This window comes from Salmo salar, chromosome 13 (assembly GCF_965601325.2).
Source record: "Salmo salar chromosome 13, fSalSal1, whole genome shotgun sequence".
Taxonomy (NCBI): domain Eukaryota; kingdom Metazoa; phylum Chordata; class Actinopteri; order Salmoniformes; family Salmonidae; genus Salmo; species Salmo salar.
The window spans coordinates 46,984,917-47,011,120 of record NC_138303.1 but is presented as its reverse complement, the minus strand read 5'-3'; the positions used below and the strand labels follow the sequence as shown (position 1 = coordinate 47,011,120).

The 26,204-nt window shown below is 42.9% G+C and overlaps 1 protein-coding gene across 2 annotated transcripts; it reads right to left on the bottom strand.

Annotated features, from left to right (window-relative positions):
• Positions 1 to 10,558: 10,558 nt before the first annotated feature.
• LOC106566972 (keratin, type I cytoskeletal 18) lies at positions 10,559 to 15,676 on the bottom strand. Of its 2 annotated transcripts, none has more exons than XM_014135681.2 (7): positions 14,773 to 15,676; positions 12,777 to 12,859; positions 12,404 to 12,560; positions 11,881 to 12,045; positions 11,624 to 11,749; positions 11,246 to 11,482; positions 10,559 to 11,039 (listed from the first exon to the last, which is right to left on the bottom strand). In XM_014135681.2, the coding sequence occupies exons 1-6, from the start codon at positions 15,208 to 15,210 to the stop codon at positions 11,258 to 11,260; spliced, it is 1,194 nt and encodes a 397-aa protein (XP_013991156.1). In that variant the 5' UTR covers positions 15,211 to 15,676; the 3' UTR covers positions 10,559 to 11,039; positions 11,246 to 11,257. The 2 variants fall into 2 exon arrangements, with proteins under 2 accessions (XP_013991156.1, XP_013991155.1); XM_014135680.2 differs by having other exon boundaries at positions 11,262 to 11,482.
• Between the last annotated feature and the right edge of the window lie 10,528 nt (positions 15,677 to 26,204).

Genomic DNA, 26,204 nt, shown 5'->3' with positions numbered 1-26,204 from the left:
ATCGCAGATGTCAGAGTGACCTGTAAAAAGACATTGGATAGGCCAGAAAATGAGCTAAAACCTGGGGGAGGTCGGTAAAGCCATAACTGCAGCGGCCGTGCAGCTGTACTGAATTGGACTCTGCTATTTGCACTAACATCACTGCTCGAGCACCACAAAAGGCAGGTCTGTCAACATTGCAAAAGGTGTGCAGACGAACCGCATGATTGAGTAAAGATCTGTTCTCTCACACTCCTTGCTTTGCAAACAAGTGTTGAGTAAAAGCCTGGTAATTGAGTTTAATGTGATTTTACAGAGCTAAGTGGGATGTATGCTGTGGATCACGCTCCATCTGAAACTGTTCAAGCGTGTGCAGCAGTGGCAGTTAATCACAATATTTAAGCTCCGTTTTAATGACACCCTCCCTTCTCCCACTGTCACTATTGGCAGGCAAACTAGTCTCCTGAGGTTTTACAGATGCCTGGCTCACGGAAATCTTAACTCTCCTCGTCCTCACTGATGAGCACCGATGAGGGGAGACAGAGGAATCCAGGTTGGGAATCTAAGATACAGGACTCCATTTACTGTCCTGGGTTTGTTTTTGTCGCTCACATGTGATTGATACTGACTATCTCGAACTCTCCCAAGAGAAGTGGCTGTCATTCCCCCATTCGCTGCTACTGTAGCAACATAGGCTACAGCACAGGAGGGTCTTTGAGCAAAGTATTATTACATTGAACAGTACTTGAAGTCTTAAGATTACCGGTAGGAGCCATCCATATGATGAAGTATTGTTTTTGTAGAGAGAGTGAGAGAGGGTTGTTGGCTGATATCCTCACCAATACCATGTGAGGGACTAGTGATCTGGGTCCATTCAAAACAGCAGCCAGTTTTCATTATTTTGTTGTTAGCAGTTTTGTCAGCTTTGGTAGTTTGAGTCAATTCTCTTAATTATCTGAATCCTTGAGAATTCATCCCAGTCTGTGTTGATGGGCACAGAGCCAACGCTTTAAGAAATTCAATGCTCAGCTCAAGGTAGCTAGTATTTCTCGGTGTGTCTGCTTGGCCTGTCTGGGCCTTGATGATGAATGTGTTATCTCAGCAGTAATGTCTACAGTCAGGAGATAATATGTGCCTGTTGTGCCAGATGCATAGCATGCTTCAAAATGTAGGGCCCACTTAAGGTCATAATATCACCCTTGTGGTATATTTATGCATCATCATCATCTGGAGCCCAGTTTTTCAATTTTTAAAATCTGGATCAGAATATTATGTATTCTGTAATCTTCTTTTTTTGTGATCCAGGATCAGATTAATTAAGTACCTGATGTGTCAGCTTTAAGAAATGACCTGTTTTGTTCCCACGGGGACATGTTTTGTATAAACAGACCAGATATGGTTTAAACATCCTGATCCTACCAAACTGTCAAGTCTCTTTTCCCTGTTTTCATAAGGAGCGTTTAGCTGGGCTGACGTTTGATAAGTTAGCCCGGAGAAGCCCTGGGAGGAGGTCAGAACGTCTAGTCCTCTTACGTAACACCAGAGTTAAGTGAGCAGTGAAAGTGCAACTGAAATGGTATCGGTTGCATTCGTATCGTGTCAGTTGACACTGTTCTGTCATGTCCAGGTTTAAGCCTTAGCAGCGTTCTCATATTCCTTCACTATGACTGTTTGTCCTGTGCTGCGTGCACATAATATTGTGTGGGTGTGAGAAAGCCCTGCTGTTATGTCTGTGTGTGTCCTGTCTTCTGTGAGTCAGGCTTTTTTAAAAATAATTAAAAAATATGTATATTTATTGAATATTCGAAACATACAATATAGTTGCAGTGAAACCGCTCAATAACTGCATCATACCAGTCATCCAACAGATTCCCATTCAGAGCGACACACAGAAGCATCCAGGTTCAATGCCCTGCTCAAGGGCATGTTGACCAATCTACCACCAGGCCAAAAAACGTGAACCCGAACCCTCCAAGATCCCCCCCACAGTTCCCCAATAGCTGTCCCTCAACCATTCGAGACCCCTCCCACAGTCCCCCCCAGGAAGAAAAAAACCCCCCAATGAATTCCATTCCCCACCCTCCAAGAACCCCCCCAATGCACCAACAACCAAGAGAATGAACTAAAGAGAAAAAAGGAAAAGACAGAAGAAAACAGCCAACAACAATGCAACAAAATATATAAAAAGATTATAAATTTAAAACAAAGGACATCAAGGACAACTAAAATCATAACAGCAATGCCAACTGTATATTATGTTTGTGTGCATGTCTGGCACTATTACATGCATGTGTGTGTTCTTGTATGTTTTGAATGACAGTGTGTGTGTATATGCATGTGTACAAACACCTGCACGGCATCCAACCTCAGGCAAACCGGCATTAGTTGTAAAAACACTGCCACTTAGTGTCATTCAAATGTACTTTTTATTATGTTTTTTATTTTTTTAATTAAAAAAATAAAACTTTTATCTTTGACCATCATTCTATCTCTCACACAGCAACTCCACTCCCACTTGTCTCCAATTCCACATACCAACCCTCAGCTTCCCTCAGCCCATCCCATCTATCTCTGCTGGCCACCCACTTCGGGTTTCTACGCAACAATATCTTTCATCTGTGAGTCAGCCTTACCTGTGAGAAACACACACACACACACACACACACACACACACACACACACACACACACACCACACACACACACACACACACACACACACACACACACACACACACGTCTCCTGGCTCAGACATACAGTATTATCTCCAGACAGATGCCAGACCAAAGAGCATTCAACAACAAGGACAGAGCTATGATATTTTCCTGTTGCGCCTTCAGACAATCCTGAAGGCAGTGAGTTGCAAAGCTCCAATGAGAGACACCTCAGACGCTACAGTAATCTGTAGATAATACAGTGTAAAACAATATGATAATTCAACAGATATCACTGTCAGATAACACATTTCTTACAGTCAGGTAAATCATTCCTGGCTTCTGTAGCAGTTGCAACATTCCTCCACTCTGCCCCACAACTACTGAGTCATTTTTCCACTGCTCTGTAGGCGAGAGATATTGCCTGATTCCCAGCAGTAGCAGAAAGTACCCTTTTTTGGTCATATCTGACTGGAATGGGAGGCCAAAAGCCAACTAGTCCATAGGGGGGAACACAGTGGACCTAGCCAAGCTGCACGATTGCAACTTGGCCTGGGCTGCTCCCGTCTTGTTTCATAGTCAGAGCTGTCATGCCGGGAATTTCTGATTTAATACTCAGATAAGAAAAGTGATTAAGCAAGCATGAAATTAGATTTATACATAGCCTGCTGGTAATTATACTGTATGTAATTAAAACTGTTTTTCTGTGGTATTCTGAAATGGTCCAATGGCTGTTATCAGCAAATACAGGAAGTGATCTGAAATTATAACCAGGATACAAGCCAAGGCATTCCAACAGCAATATGTTTTGTTGTGGATTAGTAATTGGTAACGGGGAATCCCATGTGGGTCACCATTCCTGAGGAGCGGGAAGTAGCTAGGACTAAAGCAGCAGTTCTGCATGACTGCTGTGCAAAGTGCTGTGACCAGCCATGCCTGGGGCCTGGCCAGTAGAGGGGTGTGATGATGGTGACAGTCCCTTGATGATCCTGTCCTCACTGTGGTCTCTGTTAAAGCTGTGTGGTGACAGTCGCACACCTTGATGACAGGTTTCCAGGCCAGAGATGGCGGCCATTTCTCACAACTAATGCTTATGTAGAATGCTACTTTCTTATCTATTTTATAGCATAAAGATGGTTTACTCAGAAGCCATGAGTGTGTTTGCCCTGTTTCTCTGGCAACATTCCCCAAAAACTTGCTCTGTAAACAAATAATGTATCCCATGTGTATGACAACTTTGACTTGATATTTGTTACAGAGCAAGTTTTCTGTGATGGTTGCCAGAGCAACTGGTCAAGAACAGGATTGTTATGCCATAAATGACCCCATTGCCTCTGAGTATATCAAACCTCATGCCAACCTGATGGATGTACGCTAATTGCGTCAGTAAACTCAGTCAATAAACACAAACCCTATCCTCTGAACACCAGTCCTCCTGTACCCCTAACAGCACACATTTCTGTTGTAGCCCCAGACAAGCACACCTGATTCAACATGTCAACTAAACATCAAGACCTCAATGAGCGAGTTTGTCTGGGGTTACAACAAAAGCGTGTGCTGTTGGGGGTACTGACTGGAAAACATTGGTCCGTGTAACAAATGCCTTTTGTAATGGAGCGCCATGAAAGAAGAGTTCACTTAACATCCAACATGTTACTAGAGTGATGTCAAGACAAAGTATTGACACAATGTCCTGAAGACCAAGGACCTTCACAACAAATATACCCATATAGCACATGTGGGGGAGAGTTGTCTCTAAGATGGATTCCTAGACAATTAGCACTCAGACAGGGCTGTGGATAGGACTCTGAGGGAATGTCTGACCTAATAATCAAAGTACTGTTGACATTTAACCCTATGACTTGGTCTCCACTCCCTACATTCCTTTGGCCTGACTTGTACCTCTGTCTCAGTGCCCAGATACAAAGGAATGTAAATGGGGTGGACAGGACTACCCAATACCATGTTTTCCACTCATAATGGAAACTAGCTGGATTTTGTTTTCCAATGTCTTGTCCAGAACAAAGTGAACCTGTCGTGTCCATGGGCCTTTCATGTTGGCGGAAAGATCTGTTGATGAACTCAGCAGGTGTGAAGGTGTGGGTGGGTGAACCTTTGTTCACTATAAATATCGACTCTCCCTTCCTGCTATAAAATTCCTTTCTCTACACGGTATTTACATGGCAAAGTATAGTGTTTGTTGCACACAAGGAACTAAAGGACCCTGAGCTACTGTAGCCAGACACCATTACCACATGTTTTAATCATTTACCTTCAATTCTGGAATCTGTGGTAGTTACTCATTCAACGAATGCCAAGGATAGGTTTTAGATTCCGTGCTTACATTGGTACTGGCATAGAATAACAAGTTCACATTTCTTTAGTTTCATTTCGTGATCGTTTGTGAATCATTTCTGAGTTTATTTCAAAATGAATTTTACTCCCAGATCTGTTTTCATGGTAACTCCTCACAGATTTACTGGAACAGCTCATGCACACTGTGAAATCTTACAGCAAGAAGTAGAAGTTTGGTTTCTTTGTATTTTTAGCCGAAAGGGGTAATCATGTTAGTTGTACTATACTGTGTGGCTCTCTGTGACTGGTCGTTGAGTTCCCTGGTTGGACTTTCCACTGGGACAGACCACTGTGACCAGACTGAGTGACTCATGCGCTACCAAAGCAGCCAAAACACGTCTTTGTGCGGTTCGCCTGACATTTCCTGTTCTCCACCCATGCATCAGAAATGGAAAAATGAAATGGAGGAAGAGACCGGCAGCTAGCTGGACAGTGGCCTCTTTCCCAGTTCTGTTCTTACTTAATCCACCCGTTTCCCTCCCCCTGTCTTTCCCCTCTCTCTGAGCAGTCTGGGAGGAAACACTGCCCATTCTGACTCTGAACAGAGAAGGCTACACCCTACAGATGTGTCTGGTAGAGAAGAAAGTGGTTATTCGCAACCTTTGACCAAAAATGTATATGACTCATGCTTGAAGTCTGTTATTCTGAAGTGACTGTTCATCATCTGGTGCTGCAGGGTTGTTTATGTACTCTAAATGAAGTTATAAAATAGGCTAAGATAAAATAGGCTGAGATAACTGGCCAATTACTTTGCGCTGTTTAGTCTTTGCCTGTCTCTCCATTGCGCTAAGTTTGCTGTTTGTTCATTCCAATTTTATCCTATTTTAGAGCACAAGCTTTAATTCTCATTCATGTCAGGTTACAACACTGACCATGACTGGGCTCAAACCACCCAGAGCGAAGCCAAAGACGTTCTCCCTCCTACTCTATAATAGATTTCTGTAAAAACACAATTTGATGTATGAATATAATTGGCCTACTTCCTCCAAGGAAAAACTCCATGAAACATTCCTGTGTATTCCTTTGAATTGGATGGGATGAGAGACAGAATAATAGTGTGGATGATCTATATGGACCTAAAGGGCTCACTTGTGATAACCTGCATGGCTAATCTCCTGGCCAGAGAGTCCAGTGGAGCCCAGCGATGCAGAGGAATGGCAGGTATGCAGTATCGATATTCTGCACGCCCCATCTGGAATCAGCTTGGAATGCTGTCTCCCTGATACACCCGCTGCTTCACTTTCATCCCTCTAATGCAAGGCGGCTGGAGATCTCTGGCTCTACAAAATATATCTGTATGTGTGTGGAGGACAGCTATACAACACTAGCCAGTGCATGGTCAGGTAGAGAGGAGGAACCACCATCAGCAGACTGACTTTTACACATGTTTTACATAACAACTGGAATGCAGGAAGAGACAAGACAATCATGATTTGGGCAACAATATTTTAGGTATAATAACCTCTCTCAACCTTTCCTTGATATTTTGGTCTAGTTTTTTTTCTTCTTAATTGAACAAGTATTCTAACTAAACACTACAAGTGTATCACCATAGAGACCAAATAAGGTCAATGGTACTTAAAGCAAACAAAATGCAGACTAGCTAATGTGAAGGAAAATAAACCAAAGCAAGAGTGCACTGTGAGTAATAATGTGAAATAGCATGGGAATTGAGGCCCAGTCCAGCAGTCGGGGGGTATATAGAGAACTTTGGGTCAAAATGAAGAATAAACAGAGATTTCATGAGAAAAAAATTCTGTCTAGACTGGTAACAGAGCTGGATGAAGTGCAGTGGCATAGGGACAATTATTTTTGCAGCTCTATAAAATGTTGTGGGATTTTAAGTTTGTTGCTTGAATAATATTGCGTTTCACCTCACATCAACTTTGCAGGTGTTCTGTATGCATTTAGAGGAAACAAACTGACTTTTCATAATGTACTATACATGTTACACTAAATGAAAATAGACACACACACACAGACAGCCAGTGCATTGTTTATTGTAATTGTCTCATTTATCATTTTTGAACAATGAACTGTTATTCTACGAGTGTTGTGGTGTGTCATGATGAGGATGATAATGATGAGAGAGAAGATGTTTTTTGACTGGGCAGTTATCTTTGCCATCCATCAGTGTCTGGGTGACAACCACAGTCTTTGTTCGGAAATATTTTGTATGTTTTTTCTCGACAACGTAAAAAAAAAAAAAAGCACAGATGAAAACAAAGAGTGGTCTGTGGTCTGAGGCAGCCATTGGATACTGTAACTAAAACACAGTCATATCACTTTCCATATCATGACTCAGTTTTCCAAAAGAACCTTGGTAGGAGCATCATTAAATCTCAGAGCCGTTTCCCAAGACCATCGTTATTAACGTTGCACTTGAAAATGTTTGGAATCTAACGCCTGCCTCAGACCACTGGTAATCTAACGCCTGCCTCAGACCACTGGTAATCTAACGCCTGCCTCAGTCCACTGGTAATCTAACGCCTGCCCTCAGACCACTGGTAATCTAACGCCTGCCCTCAAACCACTGGTAATCTAACGCCTGCCCTCAAACCACTGGTAATCTAACGCCTGCCTCAGACCACTGGTAATCTAACGCCTGCCCTCAGACCACTGGTAATCTAACGCCTGCCCTCAGACCACTGGTAATCTAACGCCTGCCCTCAGACCACTGGTAATCTAACGCCTGCCTCAGACCACTGGTAATCTAACGCCTGCCCTCAGACCACTGGTAATCTAACGCCTGCCCTCAGACCACTGGTAATCTAACGCCTGCCTCAGACCACTGGTAATCTAACGCCTGCCCTCAGAACACTGGTAATCTAACGCCTGCCCTCAGAACACTGGTAATCTAACGCCTGCCCTCAGAACACTGGTAATCTAACGCCTGCCCTCAGACCACTGGTAATCTAACGCCTGCCCTCAGACCACTGGTAATCTAACGCCTGCCTCAGACCACTGGTAATCTAACGCCTGCCCTCAGACCACTGGTAATCTAAGGCCTGCCCTCAGACCACTGGTAATCTAACGCCTGCCCTCAGACCACTGGTAATCTAACGCCTGCCCTCAGACCACTGGTAATCTAACGCCTGCCTCAGACCACTGGTAATCTAACGCCTGCCTCAGACCACTGGTAATCTAACGCCTGCCTCAGACCACTCGTTGAACAGCTAAGTGGGTCGTTAGTAACTGCCAAACAGTTTACTGACTGCACACTGTACTATTAGCTACGTTAGTTCTATTAGCTATGTTTACTATGACATTACTTTAGCTAATAGGGTGACAATGATGTAGCGGTTAGGTTATGATATGATGGTATGGCTTGGAAAGTTTTTTTTTGCCTGGTCACAGACAGCTGATGTGTTCTGCAGTGAAGTCCACAAGCAAAGGGAAAAGGTGAGAGTAGGAGAGGGTGTAGATGCGAGAAGGAATATAATGAGCTGTTTGTATGTGCCTACAGAAGTGAACTGTTTGCATGTGATCAGGGGGTGTATTCATTCCACCGATTCTGTTGAAAAACATTTCTTAAATGGAACAAAATGGGGATAAACATACCTGAATTTGTCCAATACCTGAATTTGTCCAATAGAAAACTTTTGTTTACAACTAATGATTACACCCTAGATCAGCTAGATGCAGGCAAGTGTGTGCAAGGCGGTATTGAATGTGTAACTGTCTGTCCACGTGTCACTGTCTCACCTCAAATCTTTCTCTCGACCTGTGCACCTACGTTGTCAACTTTCATTCATAGGCTAGGTTGTACGTAGCAACCTCATAATGGGTATAGGGAAAATTTGAGTATAATGTTGTAGTCTGAAGCTGTGCACCTAAATTATTGTCCTCCCTCATCTTAAAATGGCACCGACCGCCACTGATGGATGCCAAGGGAAGCCAGGCTTCCCCAAAAAATGTACCAAGAACAAAATACTACATTTGGATACATATTGAACTTCCATCCTCTCAGGCCGGGCACACAATGTATGAATTTATGGTTGAATCAGATTTACCGTTATAATCATTAGCTAGTACGGAGAATTGAAGTAAAACCACAAGTCCAAATCCCTATCTCCGTCCATGGCTAATTTAGGAAAGGGCCAATAGGCTAATGTTAACTAGCTGCACATGAAAGTAAGTTAGGCTAGCGAGCAAGCATTTTAGCCAGGACTTCCAGGACAACAAAAACTAATAGTGTGTACTGTATGACAACATGAAAAAAAGGAGGATGTCATTGGCGTTGCTCTGCAAGTAGGGTGAGTCACATGTTTTTTTTCTACTTACACACACTCACAGAAATCAGAACAATGGAAAGCCACATTATATTTAGCTTACATTGATCGGACTAAATTGTTTTTGGAATATTTTAGTTGTCACTGTATTAGACTAAGCATAGGTTATTTGATGTTTAAAATGTTGAAGTTGAAATGGCGCTGAAGTTGAAGTGGTGCCTTTTCTGTCCCCAGGAAATATCTCTTCTTATTTAGTCTAAAATGTGTATTCCGAAAGGCTGTCCTTTACCTTAAAAATACAAAAATATGGATCTTGCAAGGGAATTTTATGCATTTTTTTTCAGTGGATGTAGGCATTTTTGCCATGTCCCCGGGTGTTATTCCATGAAAAATTACTCCATCATTCCTGTAGAGAATTTTCTGTTTCCAAAAGGTGTCAAAGTTCTCTATAAAAGTTATGCCAATAGAGCTACAGCAGTCTTTTAACCAGATGTGTAATGCCAGTAGCCTGCTGACTCTTTCGTTGCAACGGCTCAGCGATGGCACAGGTTCTGAAATAATCGTCCGCTTTTTGGTGTCTTTCAGAGCTAGAATCAATTTTTAAAAATCCCGTTTCAGCAGTTCCAAGCTAGCCCTCTTAATGTTGTTTCAGCCCGCATGGATTATGACAGTGTCAGCCCACGGCAGTTGTCGTAGAATGGTAGGAAGCCACCTAGTAATGTCCTGTACTTGTGCCCCAGAATAACACATGGTTTTTGCCCCAGGAACCTAGATGTTTCTCACCATAGAGCTTCCGATGATAACAGCTGATGAGTGGTTCAGGAGACCCCTTGAGGACCGATGGAAGCTGGGGCATGGTGGACCCAAGCCAGCCGTAGAATCTACCATGGCTGACGAAGGGGCCGGAGCCTCAGACTCTCGCGGTCTGATGAAGGGGGAGCTCGGAGGATTTGAACCTGAGGTAGAAACCTCCTGGGTTGGAAACAGGGTAGAGGACGATGGCGCGGCAATGCACTATCATAGCTAACCCATAGAGCAAATATTACTTTCAGCTACGATCTTTTGTAAAGCACTATCAGTAGGTAACCTATAGAAGAAGATAGAGCAAATATGACTTCCACCTTTATGATCCGTGTAAATAATTGTCCTTCTCTGTTCAATGTGCATTTGTTATTAGTTTCAATTTGTTGTAGTAAAGTTGCTATTTTGACCTTAACCACAATCCATTATGAAACGTGATAACCTAGAAAACCTGTTTGTTCTACTATGCAGCAATAGTGCATGTTTGGAGTAAAATGTTCAAAGAAGTGCACAGCCATTGAAAGAAAATAGTCAAGATTCTGGTAAACATTTTATTGGACAATGAAGGTACATCACATCAGGCAAATTCAATTGGACAGAAAAAAAACCAAGATGACAATGGTAGAAAAAGAAAGTTAATAGATATACAGATATTTTACTTCATCCAATTGCTAGTTTAAAGGTCTAAAACATTGGTTAAACCAACTTTGTCCAAAATTTGTATTATAAACGTATGTATGCCTACATGCGTAAGATAAAAAAACACAAAAGAAACAATGATGAAATAAATATAGTGATGAGATAGCTTTCTTCTTATCCAGCTAGATGTTATTGTATGCCTATGAGGTGTCGTTTGGTGTTGTACGTTAAGGATGATGGGGAACGATGGGTGTGGTCTCACAGTTTCCTCTCCTTGGTCTCTGTGCTGGAGGAGACAACTTTCCCGTCCACCAGAGTCTGTGTGACGGTCATCACCTTGGTCTTCACTGTCCGCTGGTCCTCCAGAGCATCCTGGAGCCTTGAGAGAGGGAGAGAGTTTCACAACTGTCAGCCAACAGAAACCTGGTTTCAATATGGCTACTTGTGCCTCCAAGATAGAAAATGGCTCTTTTAGATTACCATTTACCCCAATAGTCTCTTGGCCGACAACAAACCTCGTTATCTTTCTCAGGTCTACTTCATTGGTTGGAAGTACACGTGCAACACCAATTAAGGCTATCTCACCCTCTGTCTTACTCACTTGAAGTCTCCTCCGTCCAGCAGTCTTCTGTATGTGGTGATCTCCGCCTCCAGCTTCATCTTGATGTTGAGCAGGTGCTCGTACTCCTGCGTCTGCTGCTGGATGTTGGAGCGGAGGTTGGTCAGCTCAGACTCCAGACCCACGAGGATGTTGTTCAAGGATTCCATCTCCATGTTGTAGCGCATCTCTGTGTCACGCAGGGTTCCCTCCAGAGAACCTTTCTGTTAGAGAGAGAAAGAGGAAGACCGTCAGGACAGGTGGTTGGACTTGTAAATTAACATGAACTTAACCAATGGCATTGATGCCGTGATGTATTTTGTACACACTGGCTGGGTGAGTATAGTGTTATTGAGGGATCTTACCAAGCTCTTCTGTGAGTCCAGCTCAATCTCCAGTGTCTGTAGCTGTCTGCGGAGGTCGTTGATCTCCGTGTGGGCGCCCTGCAGGGCCTCTGTGTTCTGTGACACCACAGACTGCACCTCTGTGATCTGGAAGGGATAGAGGATATAGATGTCAGTTTAAAAATCATTGGTTTAGAGGGCGTTTCTGTGGCTGTGCATGTGACGGTTTCACTGTAAAGTCAGCACTGTTTTCAAGTGATTAAGCTGCTAGGTGTTACCCGTGTTTCGTGCCATGCTTTGAGCTCCTCCTGGTTCTTCAGGGCCTCCTTCTCATACTTGGCTCGGACCTCAGCCATGATAGCGGCCAGGTCCTGTCCCTTAGGAGCATCCACATCCACCTGCACTCCAGACTGGGAGATCATGTTACGCATCTCCATCACCTCCTGTTTGGCCAAATGGACAACAACGTTAACATTCATTAAGCAATATGTTTTCAAGACAGCATCCATGTTTAGGCCGTTTGCTTGGGTACTCAAGGGGCCCCCTGGGTGAATCCTATGGTTGCGCCGCACCTACCGCTCCGTTGCTAAATCCAAAAGTTCTCACACAAAACACCCCTGTTTATACAGTAAGGTTGACTTTGTCTCCTATGTAGGCATGTTAGGTCTTACTCTTGCTAAACCATTGTAATGACAAGGAATATGGTAAATATACATTTGGGGGTGCAAGAGAGGTGGGGTTGGGTCATGTGTATTATATATGGTTTGGTGGTTGAGGGGTGGGGTTGGGTCAAGAGCTTACGTTGTCGTGGTTCTTCTTCAGGAAGATGAGCTCCTCCTTTAGAGACTCAATCTCGCTCTCCAGGTTCATGCGGCCCATGTTGGTGTCATCAATGACCTTCCTCAGGCCAACAATGTCAGCTTCAACAGACTGCCGGATGGACAGCTCGGACTCGAACCTGCAAGACACACAGAAAACAGCATCAGATACAGTGACCTGGAGAGCTACGGTGGAATATTCTCTAAAGTGTCACTAATAGTATAGAGGGTATGCAGATAATGTGGCACATCAACTGTCTTTGTTTTGTTTTCATTGGATGTTCATCATGCTGCCGTTTAATTAAGGTGTGTCAGCAACTGACTGATGGTTTTGTGCTCTACTAAGCATTACTTACTTCACCCTGAAGTCATCAGCAGCCAAGCGTGCATTGTCGATCTGAAGACACAGACGGGCGTTGTCTTTTGTGGCATCAAACACCTACCAACGACGAGGAGGAATGAGTTAAAGTCAACACGCTTTTAATTTCATTTTTTTCACAACAGTTTCAATACTTTTCTGTAATGAGTATCAAGGTGAAAAGGCAGGTGTGGGAATTCCGAAGGCAGTGACAGCCAGGAGCAGTGAAGGCCAGCTACCCCACAGCCATAGTGTTGGTTCTCCATGGTACAGTAGATAAGGGTGGGGATGGATGCGTGCAGGTTACACAATCTGGGCAATCATTAACAAACAGCCAAGCTGCTGGTGAGCTAGTTGATGTGTCAGGAAGAAGGCAGCGGATTTGCATCAGGTGGGATTTGCATTTGTGTGTGTGTGTGGGGGGGGGGGGGGCGGCGGGATGATTACTGAGTTGGATATCCTGTTGTTCCTGGCAAGATAAGCCTTGTTTTTTGAAGGATGAGCATTTGAACTAGCAACCACATCCTGGTATCATGACAAAGAAAAATAAACCTGTTGGGACTCTAATCTATGGAGTTGGGGGTCAATTAGATACCATGGGCAGTTGGTAAAGCCAACAAAGGCAAGCATTAATAGCAAGGCAAACATCAGCCCTAACTCCCTTCCTCCCCTAACCCTTTATGCAAGGCTTCATAATGAGAGCCAAAACAAGAGCAGCAGACTAAACAAATATTTAAACCACTCATGTTGCTTTTACCATTTCTTTTTTTCAAGGCTGAGTTCAACGTCCTTATTCAGATTTTTTTTCCAAAGCAAAGCAATAGGAATGCTGTGGTGATAGTCTGTCCTATTTGCATTTTGTCTTTCGCTATTGGTATCTGACATCTACCATATAATCTCCATATTTTGCATAGTTACTCTGTCACTTTGGGTTGTTACTTTGGCATGTTGCTTCAGCAAGGTCCAAATAGCCAAACCATAGTAGGATGACTGGAATCTTCCAGAATCCAATGGAAAGAGTTTTTCAGTTATATCTTTTTATAAAAAATGTAATATAAAGTACAACAGTAACTTGTTGCAAATGCATTAGGCCTATAATTTGATTTATAACAGATAATTAGCCTATTTTGAAGTATCATCAGCTCTCATTTACAGTTGGATGACTCACAGAATGTTCTTAATTTCCCCACAGTGTACACACATAAAGGAATTACAAACCCATATGTACATTTTTCAGTATATATATGAATGTAACACTATCAGATGAATGGGATTGGAATTACTTAGACGGTTAGATGGACAACTTCTTAATGGCACACATTGACTCAAACTGATTACCATGCTCCACCCTAAAAGTAAGGACCACACCATCAACTATACTATAAGGTGTGAGTTCCCTTCTCTCTCATTGATACTAGTGAATTGTATTTCCATTTAACTTTTATACACTCACCAAAGCAGAGAGACAATATAAAAACAACCTCTTGAACTGTAACAGCTATCCTTGCTTTCATGGGGAAACTTGTCAGTGGTTACAGTATATCATCGATAATCCTTTTATTGCTAACCATCTATGTGTCCCAAAAAAGCTAGCTGGACCCAGAACTCTGGCCATGTCAAAAGTCAGCTAGCAGAACCCCTTGGAATTCCCCTTCTCATTGCTTTATGTCTACCTTTGGCCTTCTGTCTGGAGATGCTGGCACACTGCCATCACTGATCAGCACTGCTCTAATGAACAAACCAGCTGACCTGAGTCTTTACTACCAAGGGGAATAATCTGACAAGGAAATGAAGTAGGGCCACTGTGTTCCCTCTTTCACTCCCAAACTACATTCTGACACTCTGTTACTCTCTTTTCCGTTGGGTCAGCCAATTCTAGGACAGTGAACTTGCATTTGAAAGATATATTACTTCCCTAAAGCTCTATAGTAGAGATTCTCCAGCATCTCTAATATTAGCCAATAGTACCCTCCTTCCTCCCACAGCCCTCTCACCTTCTTCCTCAGGTCATCCAAGATGGCGTTGTAGCGGCTGTAGTCGTTGACGCCTGGGCCTCTCTTCTCCATGGCCTCCCTGATCTTCAGCTCCAGTTTGCCATTGGCCTGCTCCAGGTTCCTCACCATCTCCAGGTAAGAGGCCAGACGGTCGTTGAGGTTCTGCATGGCAAACTTCTCATTGCCCATGATGTTGGCGGTGTCCCCGCTGGCGCTCACCTGGATGCTGCTGGACATGGAGCCCCCGGATCCTCCCATCCCCATCCCTCCCATCCCGCTGCGCACACCTGAGTAGGACACAGAAGAGATGCGGGTCCCCTGACCCCCAGCCCCACCATAGGTGCTGGCGGCCCGGTAGGCGGGAGCAGCAGAGCTGCGAGTGATGGAGTGGCTGTACCCACTACCAGGTCCCCTGACGCTGCTTCGTTTGACACTCATTTTCGTTGGAGCGAGAGAGACTGAGAGAGGCACAGAGAGTTAAGAGTGGGCCAGCAGAAACCGGAGCACACAGACACAAAGAGCAGAGGCAGAGAGGAAGCCGTTCTAACTATATAACCCTGCAGGCCCCCACAGTCCCTCCCACTAGAAACTCCCCTCTGCCCAAGTTCCCTCCCTCTCTCCTCTATGCCCCAAAAGCAGTTTTCATACTCCTTTGTCCTCATGTCTGGCTTTGCTCTCTCAAAAGTGAAACTTCTTCAAATGTGAGTGATGGTACTATTTTTGTTTGCCTCAGTTTGTAGCTTTTCCTGTCAAAATCCCTTGGTAATTTGAGATTGCCATCTCTTTAATTGTAATGTCACAGAATAAGTATGGACGGGTAAAACAGAATGATGGTGATCAGAAATATTTTCTGTTTATACATATTTGTGATTAATTCTGTGCCCAAATATGATAATATATTATATTAACTACTTGTGTGTGAATTGTATTGTGTTATTAATGTATTTGTGTTCCACTCCATATACAGGGTTTCTCAATTTCCTCACGGGCATACCTTGAAAACCTGGAATCGCATGCAACTCATGTCCCTGCCAGTTTGCATCACAAACCACACAGAAAGTTTATGGGGCAATTCAGGATTGATACATCCATTTTTGCACCTTTTAAATCAATTATATATAGCCATTGATTCTTGAAGAATATAACTTATTTGCATGAGCTTTGTTCAACTGTTAAACACATCAGAACCCAAAATATAAGCTTATTTTATACAAATAATGAAACATGAAACAGAGTAGACCAGTTAAACCCCTCATTATTAGTACACCACATGAGATTATGTAAAGAACCGGACATGGACCTAATTGTCCTCCACCTATCTGAGGATATGAGTTCCAGACAAGATAAACAAAAGAACAATTAACCTAGCCCTGTGCAGACATGCAGGAACAAAGACAACTCTAATCTTGTTGTAAACATATCCGGAAGAGACCCCCTGTAATTTTACCCGGGACATTCCCCACTGAGATATGGAAAGCTGCAATTGGCTCCCAACAAGAGAAAAGTCTTCCCTGTGGCTCAGTTAGTAGAGCATGGTGTTTGCAACGCCAGCATGGTGTGTGCAACGCCAGGGTTGTGGGTTCGATTCCCATGGGGGGCCAGTACCAACAAAAAGAAAATACATGGAATGAAATGTATGCATTCACTGCTGTAAGTCGCTCTGGATAAGAGCATCTGCTAAATGACTAAAATGTAAAAGTCTTAAAGGCGTTTTTTTCTTCTCAGATGCCGTTCCCTTGGTAGTAAATTGATACTGCCCCATTCATTCTCAGAGCATAAGAACAATGCAAAGATAAGGGTGGTAAGGGTGAGCTCTCTCTTCTCTTTATCTACCGCTCTCTTTCTCTCTTTATCTACCGCTCTCTGTCTCGCACACTCTCTCCTTGTGGATATCTTAGCAGTGTACACACAGGCACCTACAGTATTTACACATAGTATCACCAATAGTATAGCAGTGTTTGGATATACCTAATATAAGAAGCCATGAACAAACAAGCCTGTCCTACAAAGCCGATAAAACAAAGATCACTTTCTTTATGCTGCCTGTGGTATTATTGTCTCTTCTCTCATCCTAGTAGAAGGTATTTCTGTCCCAGAGAATCAGGAAGGAGCATGAGGCAGGAAATTAAGTCAAGAAAGAATTCCTTACAAATGTAAAACAACTATCTTTGCCTCTCTTGGAGGCATATGCGTAGTTAGACCCATGAGAAACTGTTTTAGACAGTTTGAGAAAGTACCCTATGTACAGTAGATATTCCCTTTTGGTGTGGTGGTTATAAAATAATGGAATGTTTCATCCAAATGCAGTGAGCCATAATGTGAGTTATATTTTCCAAAGGCACAGCCACCCAGACCTCATATGGTATTTTTTATGGTTTGCTAATGTTAGCATTCCAAGCTCATCCAGTTGTAAGGCTGTGCCTGCAGAGTCTTGCCTGGTCCTCCCTGGTGCCACACCAGCTTGGGACACAAAGATGTTGATGGGGGCTAATGCGGATGGGGATAACTGGCTCAATGTGGCCCATCCTGTTGGAGCTTGTCTGTCTTATCTGCAGTGTTCCATCTCATAAGCAAACCACCCTGCTAACCCACCTTTTTAAAATGAGTCCTCTTTTTCACAATCTTGGAAAACACAGCGTTATCTTAGGCCAGAAGTCAATCTGATTGCCCTTGTAGACAGTGCAACTTTTAAAGGCAATGTAACCGCGTTCGCCAAGATCGCTTTCAAGCTAAACACTGCAAATGTCGGCTCAATTGGAAATGAACTTTCAATGTCAAGCATGCTATAACTAGGATCTAACGCATGACGGATTTAATCCTGGCCTTAGCCTCTGTACGAAGCTTCCCGGTTGATGGAGACTTGGGAATATGGTGATGTAAGATTAGCGGTATCTCTATTCTCAACATAATGTCAGTAAACTCATGATAGTTTATGGTCCTTCATAAACAGGTTGTAAAAAGGGCTACTTAATGGTTCCTGTGAAACCAAAGGACAACTTTAGTGATTGTAAGTCACACTGGATAAGAGCATTTGCTAAATGACCGAAATGTGAGGGAAATGTAGGATAACTTGACTGTAGGCTACTATGGCACCATATTGTTTCACATTATGAATGAATCATACCTTGAAAAAACTTGGAGAGCAGGTGTATAGCTAGGGTTGCCTGACAACTTCACGAAAATGATGTGCGCGCAGGGGTAAAAGGCAGTGTGTTTGTGAACTGTCAGAACCATTTTGTGTTTTGAGGTGTTTGGACTTATATCATGTCTATGCTAATATGGATCAAATTCACTAGCTAGCTAACCAACAACTGTAATGATGTATTTGAGAGACAAGTTCTTATTGTGCAATTTTTAAAATGCTTTTAATCAATAAACATTTGGAGACATATACCGGCCTCTAAAATCATTGATGGGTAGCACCATTAACTTATGGCATCAGTAATTGTCTTAAAATAAATAAGTATAACTGTAAAATAATTTGCATATAGGGAGGCACCAGCTAATCTGGTTATAATGCGGACACATCGGACGGATAAGATACACATTTTAATACAATGTGTAGACGCGACAAACCTTGATCAGATAGTGATTGGATTATATTGATCAGATCACGAAACTCACATCGCAAGGTGTAGACGAGGCTACGGTGATTGAGTCATACCAGTTCTGTTGAAGGGAGGAGTGGGTTTGCCGGGTTGCACTTTTACTTTTAAGTTCTGGGAAGAGTTATTTGGACTGTCCTCAGATAAGCCTCGTAACCTGGCCGTGATTGGCCCCATTGAGTTCTGGCTTTGGGCCATCTTCAGAGAGCCCTTTTTCACTGGAGTATGAAGGAGTTTCCTCTTAGGCTCTGACTGAGCAGGATTGTTAGACGGTTTGTAAGGCTCTGTTCTCGCCATGCCCATCCTGTTCAAGTCCAAGGAACACCCACAGAGGACTTTATATCTAAAGCCAGCCACTGGAGAGACTAGCCGACCCAGGGTCAGTCTCTCAATGTGACTTGGCAGGACATCTCTCACCCCTGAAAATTACAACTGACAATAGACCTTTCCCAGAAACTCCCATTAAACACACAAAGCCCCTCTGATCAACTAGCTACAACAGGCTGTCTCATGTTGATAAACAACAAACAAATGTGCATGTCACATGGATGGACTTGTAATGTAGCATGACATAAGAAAAGCTCATCTGATTCATAAGACTGCAGATGCAGATGGCTGCAAACAATTATCAGGTGTGCTCAACATTCCTCTGAAGGTGAATGGTGCACCACAGACATCACATCACTCACATAGTGTAAACCCACCTGACATCACAGGTGTGTGTGTGTGTGTGTGTGTGTGTGTGTGTGTGTGTGTGTGTGTGTGTGTGTGTGTGTGTGTGTGTGTGTGTGTGTGTGTGTGTGTGTGTGTGTGTGTGTGTGTGTGTGTGTGTGTGTGTTATTCTCTTTTCAGGTTTCCTGGTGGTGGGCTCAATGCATCAGCTTGCAGGCTGACCGTAAAGATGACTCCTGGATTCCTGTTGAGCAAATTACAGCAGCTATTGTCCAGGTCTGGAGGGTCAGAGGGTGGGGGTCTCTGGGTTGGGTTGGGATGAGTGTAAGAAGGTGGGGTGAGCTATACCGGGTGGAGCGAATCTGTAAATGAGTGCTAATGCCGCGCTCACATTACAGACTCAAAGAAAGTCTGATCAGACGGCATCATAGCCGCGGGAAGTAGGGGTGCTGAGGGTGATGCAGCACCCCCTGAAAAATCATAATAATAAAATAACAATTATTCACCAAAGGAGTGCACTGGGCCTTTAGTAGTCCTGTATTACTGGACCGATATAGCCGCTTGTAGCGCTGCATGAAAACTGGTGGCCTAGCTAGTTTGAAAAACATGCTAGCTTCCCAGTGGGCACTGGTTGAATCAACGTTGTTTCCGCGTCATTTCAATGAAATTACATTCAATCAACGTGGAATAGATGTTGAATTGACGTATGTGCACAGTGGGTTATGTCAAAAATTCTAAACAGAATAAATACAGCACTTTGAACCACAATATTTCTTAGCTAGATGCTAGCTGATATTGCTAAATATAAATGACTCACTGTTGTATTGTTTTAGTTAAGAATAGTCACAAGGACTAACATCTGGTTTGGCTTTGCCGCCACAGTCAACGTCAAAAGTGGAGATATTTTTACTTTTGGCGCCCATGCCGTCTGCCCTGGTGGAATTTGCAGTACTGTCCTATTGTAAACAATGACATCCGATTTCATCCTGCCGTAATGAGTCGGTAACGTGAACGACATATAACTGGGGTGAGGTCTATAGGGTGGGAGCTATGACATAGGGTGGTGATGGAGAGTGAGACACAGGGCCCTGGAGGACAAGCTATAAGGACAAGGACATACAGTATGCACAGTGCGTACACACATACATCACAATCGCCCCTCTGTCTTTCTCCTTCTATTTCTACAAATGTTCTTTATTCACTCAGAAATTCTTTCTTTCTCATTCTTTCGCTTTCTCTCCTTCTTGCACGCTCATTCCCACTCTGTCTATCCGTCTCCCCCTATTCCACACCACACATTCTCAGTAATTACCATTAGGAATCCTCCCTCTGACGTCGAAACCACAGGAAAATTCCAAAACGATCCCATGGTGCCCATGGCAACAGAAAACAAAGATTCGCGTTCATTTGGAAGCACATAGCCGGTTTCATACAAAACGATCCCAGACAGTTCTTGGCAGGTCTCAGTGGAGTTGACACACCATATTTCACAAGCATTTGCTAGGCACAGCTGGAGTCGCTCGCTTCACTTCTCTGTTAGTAACTCCCTGCATAGAGGCTGGGATTTTAGAGACACAATGGGTTCATTTGAGTGGATGGGCACAGTGAAAAAACACTCTGTTTTTACTCCAGATGATAAAGAGTCTATTTTAAAAGAATGCACATGGTTCATTGCGCTAAATTCTTAAAATGCTGCATTAAAGTGGAACTGACAGCGTTTTAACTACTTTGCAGATATGAAACAGACAATCATAGTATCAGTCAAAAATATCATATTCCCAGTTTATGCTAAAAAAAAACAACTTCATGAACTCCCAATCGTTGCCAAATGTGCTTTTTTTTAAAGACAAAATAATGGTTAAAAGCCTGGGTAAAAGATTTGCTGGCATGAAAATAGGCATGAATGATCAGTTCCCTAAGGAAATTGCAGAACAGCACAAAGTTCTGTATCCAATTTTCAAGGAAAAGAGACAGAAAGGGAAACGCGTAGGTCTCATAGTAGATAAACTGCATATTGATAACCAATTGTAAAGAGGCACAAAGACTACTCCTCTATGAGAATGGAGTAGTCATTAAATAGTACCCGCAAAACACCAGTCTCAACATCAACAGTGAAGAGGCGACTCCGGGATGCTGGCCTTCTAGAGAGAGTTCCTCTGTCCAGTGTCTGTGTTCTTTTGCCCATCTTAAATCTTTTATTTTTATTGGCCAGTCTAAGATATAGCTTTTTCTTTGAAATTCTGCCTAGAAGGCCAGCATCCCGGAGTCGCGTCTACACTGTTAACCTCTATGGGCTAGGTGGGACGTTAGCGTCCCACTCTATTCAACAGCCAGTTGAATGGCGTGGCGCGAAATACAAAAACCTCAAAAATGCAATAATTTCAATATTTCAAACATACGACTATTTTTACACCATTTGAAAGATAAGACTCTCGTTAATCTAAACACATTGTCCGATTTCAAAAAGGCTTTACAGCGAAAGCAAAACATTAGATTATGTTAGGAGAGTACATAGACACAAATAACCACACAGCCATTTTTCAAGCAAGCATATATGTCACAAAAACACAAAACACAGCTAAATGCAGCACTAACCTTTGATGATCTTCATCAGATGACACTCCTAGGACATTATGTTATACAATACATGCATGTTTTGTTCAATCAAGTTCATATTTATATCAAAAAACAGCTTTTTACATTAGCATGTGATGTTCAGAACTAGCATTCCCACCGAAAACTTCCGGTGAATTTACTAAATTACTCATGATAAATGTTGACAAAATACTTGACAATTATTTTAAGAATTATAGATACAGAACTCCTTTATGCAATCGCTATGTCAGATTTTAAAATAGCTTTTCGGCGAAAGCACATTTTGCAATATTCTGAGTACATAGCTCAGCCATCACGGCTAGCTAATTTGACACCCGCCAAGTTCGGGGCAACCTAAACTCAGAATTACTATTTGAAAAATTGGATTACCTTTGCTGTTCTTCGTCAGAATGCACTCCCAGGACTGCTACTTCCACAACAAATGTTGTTTTTGTTCCAAATAATCCATAGTTATGTGCAAATACCACCGATTTGTTCCTGCGTTCAGGTCACTATCCAAAGGGTAACGCGCAAGCTCATTTCGAGACAAAAAATTTCAAAATGTTCCTTTACCGTACTTAGAAGCATGTCAAACGCTGTTTAAAATAAATTTTTATGGTATTTTTCTTGTAAAATAGCGATAATATTCCAACCGGACAATGCTGTATTCATTCAAAAAGGAAGAGAAAAAATGCTGAGGTCTCGTGAACACGCATTTCCAATCTCTTAGCCACCAGGCAGTCCACTGACAAACTGTGCTCCTGTTATCTGTCCAGAGACAGGAGATGCGTCAATCCGCTTTCTGAACGCTTTAGAGAGCCAATGGAAGCCTTAGAAAGTGCTACATAACCCCACGGGCACTGTAGTTTCGATAGAGAAGCAAAGGGAGAACTACAAAATCGCAGACAGGCCACTTCCTGCTTGGAATTTTCTCAGGTTTTTGCCTGCCATATGAGTTCTGTTATACTCACAGACACCATTCAAACAGTTTTAGAAACTTCAGAGTGTTTTCTATCCAAATCTACTAATAATATGCATGTTTTCGTTTCTGGGAAAGAGTAGTAACCAGTTTAAATCGGGTACGTTTTTTTATCCGGCCGTGAAAATACTGCCCCTAGTCCAGACAGGTTAACATTGAAACTGGTATTTTGCGGGTACAATTTAATGAAGCTGCCAGTTGAGGACTTGTGAGGCGTCCGTTTCTCAAACTAGACACTCTAATGTACTTGTCCTCTTGCTCAGTTGTGCACCGGGGCCTCCCACTCCTCTTTCTATTCTGGTTAGAGCCAGTTTGCCCTGTTCTGTGAAGGGAGTAGTACACAGCGCTGTACGAGATCTTCAGTTTCTTGGCAATTTCTCGCATGGAATAGCCTTCATTTCTCAGAACAAGAATAGGCTGACGAGTTCTAGAAAAAAATATTTGTTTCTTGCCATTTTGAGCCTGTAATCAAACCCACAGATACTCAACTAGTCTGTGTGGGTGGACCATTTCAGTGATATGTACGCCGAGGAACTTAAAACGTTCCACCTTCTCCACTGCTGTCCCTTTGATGTGGATAGGAGGGTGCTCCCTTTGCTGTTTCCTGAAGTCCACGATCATCTCCTTTGTTTTGTTGATGTTGAGTGAGAGGTTATTTTCCTGACACCACACGCCAAGTGCCCTCACCTCCTCCCTGCAGGCTGTCTCGTTGTTGTTTGTGATCAAGCCCACTACTGTTGTGTCGTCTGCAAACTTGATGATTGAGTTGGAGGCGTGCATGGCCATGCCGTCGTGGGTGAACAGAGAGTACAGGAGAGGGCTGAGCATGCACCCTTGTGAGGCCCCAGTGTCGAGGGTCAGCAAAGTGGAGATGTTGTTTCCTAACTTCACCACCTGGGGGTGGCCCATCAGAAAGTCACAGGGCGGGGTTGAGGCCCAGGGCCTCCAGCTTGATGATGAGCTTGGAGGGTACTATGGTGTTGAATGCTGAGCTGTAGTCCGTGAACAGCGTTCTTACATAGGTATTCCTCTTGTCCAGATGGGATAGGGCAGTGTGATGGCGATTGCGTCATCTGTGGACCGGTTGGGGCAGTATGCAAACTGAAGTGGGTCTAGGGTGGCTGGTAAGGTGGAGGTGATATGATATTTGACAAGCCTCTCAAAGCACTTCATGATGACAGAAGTGAGTGCTACGGGGCGGTAGTCATTTAGTTCAGTTATCTTTGCCTTCTTGGGTACAGGAACAATGGTAGCCATCTTGAACCATGTGGGAACAACAGACTGGGATAGGGAGCGATTGAATATGTCCGTAAACACATGCTCTGAGGACGCGGCTAGGGATGCCGTCTGGGCCAGCAGGCTTGCGAGGGTTAACACGTTTAAATGTTTTACTCACATCGGCCACGGAGAAGGGTGGGGGCGCAGTCCTTGTTAGCGAGCTGCGACAGTGGCTCTGTATTATTTTCAAAGCGGGAAAAGAATGTGTTTAGTTTGTCTGGAAGCGTGATGTCGGTGTCGGTGACGTGGCCGTTTAACTTTTTGTGATTTCCTGTAGACCCTGCCACATACGTCTCGTGCCTGAGCCGTTGAATTGCGACTCCACCTTGTCCCTGTACCGGCATTTCGCTTGTTTGATTGCCTTTTGGAGGGAATAACTACACTGTTTATATTCAGCCATACTTCCAGAACTCTTTCCATGGTTAAATGCGGTGGATCACGCTTTCAGTTTTGCGCGAATGCCGCCATCCATCCACTGTTTCTGGTTAGGGTAGGTTTTAATAGTCACAGTGGGTACAACATCTCCATTGCACTTCTTTGTAAACTCACTCACCGAGTGGTCGATGTTGCTCTTTGAGGCTGACCGGAACATATTCCAGTCCACGTGATCAACACAATTGTGGACATACTCCGTATACATATCCCGAATGAAAGAAATGATCTCACTCCAATACATTTTAATAGAAAGTTCTCAAAAATAGATCTTGCTACCAGGGTCTACCTAGTGACCTGCTTTTTAAATTATGTGAACAAAAAATATTCAATTTTATTTGGAATTGCAAGCCAGACAAAATGAAAAGGGCGAATATGAATTCAAAGGTCAGAATGATTAAATATTAATATTAAAGTATTAGACCTCTCACTAAAGGCAGCAGTCATACAAAAGTTATACTTAAATCCAAAATGGTTCTATAATAAATTAGTAAGAAGGTCTCACCCCATGTTCAAGAATGGTCTTTTCCCCTTTATTCAGATTACAACTGCTCACTTTCAGTTATCTGAAAACGAAATAATCTCCCAAATATCAATTTTTTTTAAACAAGCCTTAGAAAATTGGTTGCAATTTCAGTTTAATCTACCTGAAAAGACAGAACAAATATTGTGGTTAAACTCCAATATACTAATTGATTAAAAAAACTACGTATTTTTCGATAAAATTGAAAAAAAAACATATAATCTTTTTAAAGACCAATTATGGTTAAAGAAAATTGTGATAAATAAAAATATATTCCAGTTCCATTTAAGGACCAAAAATTGACAGCTGTGCCATATAAATTGCAAAATAGTTTGGAAGAGATTTTCGATGTACCGATTCCATGGCACATGGTTTATGAATTGACACGCAAAACGATGCCGGATTCAAAACATTTTCATTTTTCAATTTCAATTATTATACTAAATTCTTGCAACCAATATAATGTTATATACATGGGGGTTACAATCTTCCCAGCTCTGCAGATTTTGCTGTGAGGAGGTAGTCATTAGATCATTTATTTTGGTACTGTCCATATGTAGCTCGTTTTTGGTCACAGGTCCAGGAATGCCTGAAGAATTGCAACATTTACCTAGAAGTAACGCTGCATTTAGCAATACTGGGTGATTTGAAAAGTCATAGTCAATCGATCAATAATACAATTATTATTTTAGCAAACATTTTTATTTTTAATTTACAATCTGTAGAAACTATGAGAATAGAAAGGTTCAGTACTTTTGTCAAGCATACAGCACAGCTGAAAAATGTATGGCAAATATAAATCCAAAATGCATGGTGTCAAGAGATAGATGGGAGGGGTTGAATGGAGCTGAAGGGTGTAACCAATAACAACAACATTTACATTTACGTCATTTAGCAGACGCTCTTATCCAGAGCGACTTACAAATTGGTGCATTCACCTTATGATATCCAGTGGAACAACCACTTTACAATAGTACATCTATCTTTTTTGGGGGGGAGGGTGGGGGGGGGGGTTAGAAGGATTACTTAATCCTATCCCAGGTATTCCTTAAAGAGGTGGGGTTTCAGGTGTCTCTGGAAGGTGGTGATTGACTCCGCTGTCCTGGCGTCGTGAGGGAGCTTGTTCCAACATTGGGGTGCCAGAGCAGCGAACAGTTTTGACTGGGCTGAGCGGGAACTGTGCTTCCGCAGAGGTAGGGAGGCGAGCAGGCCAGAGGTGGATGAACGCAGTGCCCTTCTTTGGGTGTAGGGACTGATCAGAGCCTGAAGGTACGGAGGTGCCGTTCCCCTCACAGCTCCATAGGCAAGCACCATGGTCTTGTAGCAGATGCGAGCTTCAACTGGAAGC